Here is a 4,176-nt window from a genome sequence, read left to right as displayed (position 1 = left end):
ACTCTTTAATAACCAAGAAATTTGAATTAAAAGGATCATAAATTTATTTTACACGTTCACATGACGCCTTAATCCTAACATATTTTCTAAATACAAAACTGTTATGGAGGAGGGAGGGACATCACAAATTTATTTTATTTTACACGTTCAGTGATTGCAATTTACATTTCTCATCTGTTCGATTTATGAATGTGATTACATTCCAGCATTAAAAACTTGACGAAACATTCAAAAGGTACAACTTGCTGTATATTGTTTGTTAAATTACCGTATCTGTAAATATCTCTATACCGATATACAGTAGTAACATCGCGTTTATCAACCAAATTTTTTTTTCTCCATAAGAATATAAAAAGATTTAGATGTACTAATGATTTATTTCTTAAATTTTCAATAAGAGTTTTGAAAATTTTATATTTTTGCCTAGTTGTAGAATAAATTTATTGGGATAAAAGCTATGATAAGATTGATTAGTACTTATTTCATTTCCACTAGAAAGTGACAATCAAGTCTCATGTTTGTGGCCATGAGGAGTAACTTAGACTGTCATTTAAATTTGTCATAATACTTGATAAAGAGAAGATGACGTGCCACTTTTTCGTTCTTTTAATTTTAATGTAATATCTGAACTGTAAAATATGTATGAAATTCCATCTCATTTTTCAATATTCACACTAAAGATCAAAGATCAGTGCCTAAAAACATCAATAGAAAATGATTGAATTATTAATTAAAAAAAATTCACGGCTGATAATTGAAAGTAGATATAAAAATTCTATTAGAGAGAAGAGAAGACAAAATGTTCATTGAATTGATTATGACGAATAGGACAAATGAATTGTTGTTTTTCAATTTTTCAGCGATTTTTTAATTTCATTTTTGTTAACTGAGAGAAAAATTCATTTTGGCATAGTGTTTGACAAAGATTTCATTTTGAAATTAATAACAGATAAGTCAATTCAAATACCATAGTTATCTGATAGTACAAAGGGTCCTTTTCGGATTTTCATATAAAAAGTTGCCCAACAAATGCTTCATTTTCTTTTTTACTACCTTTTAAATACGAAATAAATCCAATCATGCGGCATATAAAATATTGTGAAAAAATTCCTTCTTCTAACTTTTTCCATTGTCGAATTCAACCAATTGTTCCATTGTTACTTTTACTCCGTCTTTTCATTCCTTTTACCTTGCAATGATGCATTATTTAAATTATTTGTATATTTATGAAATGCATGATTGAAGCATTCCATGAAAGTAACAAAATTTTCCGATCAAATTAGTCCCAGACATCCTAACAATGACAATCCTTTCATTGAAAAATTCCAATTTCTTGGATTTCAAAGTTAAATTAATTGCATTATTAGGCAAGACGCAATAAATGGATGAAAAGAATCTTTGATAAGGACTCTTCATTTAGTTAGATTCTTAATAGCCATTTAATCAGCTCAAGTTTATGTTTTCCTATCAATTGAAGAATTTCGGACATTGAACTAAGCAATCGGAATATAGTGAGATTATCCCCTGTAGACGAATATTATAAGACAAATCCCTAAGGTCTTATTCTTCGAAATTGGTTGAATTATCGACTTTATTGATAATTGATATTTTTATGAATTTGACTAGTAGATGAGTTAAACTGAATAACCGAATAATCGTTCAGCACCTAAGTCGTTAACTTTTTCATCGATTGCCAAAGATTTCGAATAATAATGAAGATTAATTAATCCAATAAGACAAAAGATTGCACAGAAATTAAGATAGTACCTCCCGCTAAGAAGAACAAATCAAGCCAGATGGAGCGCTTTGTTATCAAGTCTCCTTCAAATGTTGTAATAAGAAGGAGGAAACCTCTTCTTATTACAACATTTTGAAAGCAAATTTCTCAAATTTTTCAAAAACACCAAAACGACACCAAAACGCTCAGTTTCATTTAACAGATATTCAGTGACATGCAAACTCCTTATTTCTGCATTTTTTCATATATCTTTCTTCATCTGTGCATGTCGATATTTGTTCAAGTTTCTCGGCAACTAATGAATTTGCATAACAATCTAGAAATTCAAAGGATCAGTGAACAATTGTGGGTTTATTGGCGTAAACTTGCTGGATACTGGAACTGGAAATGAAGGATGCAATCCATACCAGTCTAATACAAACAGATGATAGAATGAAATTACATCGCGAACATTCCTCACCAATTAATGACCAAAAAACCAGTTCCTTAGGAGCATTTAATTGCTGTTGTACCCATGTTGTCCGCTATAGGACCATTCGCATAGCAACAATAACAATTAAGCAGGAAATGGAATGGTGCCTTTACTATTATAATTGTAATCTGAATAATAAGAAATTTTAGTTTCCGGAATAGAGAGACAGCTTACTTGTTCACGCGGCGCGTTAAAGCCATGTCCGGTTCTCTTGTCATATTTTGCACGAACAAAAGGAATTTCCGTTTTGCCCATGCACTGAGCATCGAAGACAGCATCACAGCGCGGTACCGGAATTTTATGCATCTCTAATGGGCAGCTAACTAAATTTGATTGCATAATTTCGTATGCAATTACTTGGCCTGCAACCAGTTGTTCGTAGAAACAAAACATTCTCAATTTGAATTCTTCTTTGATACATTTCCCACTTTCTCTTTCTTCTCCCGCTTATTTCCACTTCCAGGTGTAACCTTCAAATAGTTCAATAGTTTCGTATTCTAGGAATGGTCCATTTTTCCGATCATGCTGATATACTTAGTGCAGATGATACATTTCAAAATAAACTGATTTTGTTTAACCACATTTAATCCGTACTAAAGTACGTTTTCCTATAGTGGCATTTTTTTTCAAAATGTTTGATCTTTATTTTAGAGAAAATTAAATGTCCGATAATTGATTTGATTTTTCAACAAACTCTGTAAAAATGAATGACTAACTGACTGAGCACAACACATCCACTGTTAGTTTTTGTCACTTCGTTCACTTTGTGGAAATGTAAAAAAAAAAAAAGAAGAAAAACTGATGAAGGAACACTTTTCGGGAAAATTTCTTTTTGCGATTGAAGTGGTTTAAAAAGACATTTACAGAAGTTGAAAGAGTCGTTTTAAGAATCGAATCGACCAGTTATTTACCAGAAAGCTCTATGTGAGCATTTTTCATGAAAAAGTTAAAAAAGAAAGGAATAAAAACTACCCTGATGACGTTGCTTAGAAATCGGACAACAGCACTTTTACTGATTTTTCCTTAATATCATTCATTTAAAACATTTCAGAACTTACTGAAAAAGACAAGCATAGTGGTGATATTTCTTTTGTTTGGTATTCCAGATGGACCTTTGAAGACTAACTCTGAAATAGCTCGTGCGGACGGTAAATTACTATTAAGCATATAGACACCATCTTGATACCGGCTTGGTGCATCGCGGTGCAAACGTGATCCTGAAATTTTTTTGGGTTTGGGAGTAATTTCATCTCAGGCTTTCTGCAAGACTGAAAAGATATGTAATTTTAAAGTGCTTCAAAAATTAATTCATATCCACAGACATTATTCATTTTTCTCTGTTTACAATACTTTTACAAAAACTAAATCATGAGGGTAGAAGATTTGTTCTAGTGACAGCAAACTAATGACATTTCAAATATTGGTTTCGTTATGTTTATAATTTAAGAGTTTTAAAGGTTGACCGCAGTTGACCACAGTTATGTATGAATTAACTGATTACTGTAAAGGCAAAGCAAAAGATTGATTACCAATAACAATGAAATGTTTTTTAGGAACTTGGTACTTACCTACAGTACCCCAGTGAGGATTTGCAAGATTGTTGAACCATCCGTCGTAACGTTGATATTCATAGATCCTTTCAAGACCTGTATTTTAAAGATATTATGAGGAAACTTTTTGGCTCGTTACTCGTTCATGCAATTCACTATGATGACTGGTTATGTAATTCTCTGAGCAATCCCGATCTTATCGAGGGGGCACAAATTTGACCTATAAATTTGTTTTGCATGCAATGGATATACATCTTTCATTTCTTATGAAATTCATTCCCGAAACTTCACAAATCATATTGATTTCATTTAAATTTCGAGTATCAATTCTTAAGCTCAAACAGATTATCAATTTAACAAGATTTAATTCTGCTATTATGCTTTGTTTCTGTTTTGATTCCTTCAATTGATATGCT

At 31.5% G+C, this 4,176-nt stretch overlaps 1 protein-coding gene across 1 annotated transcript in view; it reads right to left on the bottom strand.

Moving 5' to 3' along the window:
* Positions 1 to 3,856, bottom strand: part of LOAG_18205 (dual oxidase) — a gene marked incomplete at its 5' end in the record, with an annotated part of 14,360 nt that extends 10,504 nt beyond the window's left edge. Inside the window, 3 exons of the mRNA XM_020450870.1 lie at positions 2,385 to 2,572; positions 3,269 to 3,427; positions 3,779 to 3,856. Coding sequence (XP_020305397.1) covers positions 2,385 to 2,572; positions 3,269 to 3,427; positions 3,779 to 3,856 — 425 coding nt within the window. The remainder of the gene's footprint in view (positions 1 to 2,384; positions 2,573 to 3,268; positions 3,428 to 3,778) is intronic.
* Positions 3,857 to 4,176: the final 320 nt, after the last annotated feature.

Source organism: Loa loa, assembly GCF_000183805.2.
Source record: "Loa loa unplaced genomic scaffold supercont3.226, whole genome shotgun sequence".
In the NCBI taxonomy this organism is placed as follows: domain Eukaryota; kingdom Metazoa; phylum Nematoda; class Chromadorea; order Rhabditida; family Onchocercidae; genus Loa; species Loa loa.
This window is presented reverse-complemented; position numbering and strand designations above follow the sequence as displayed.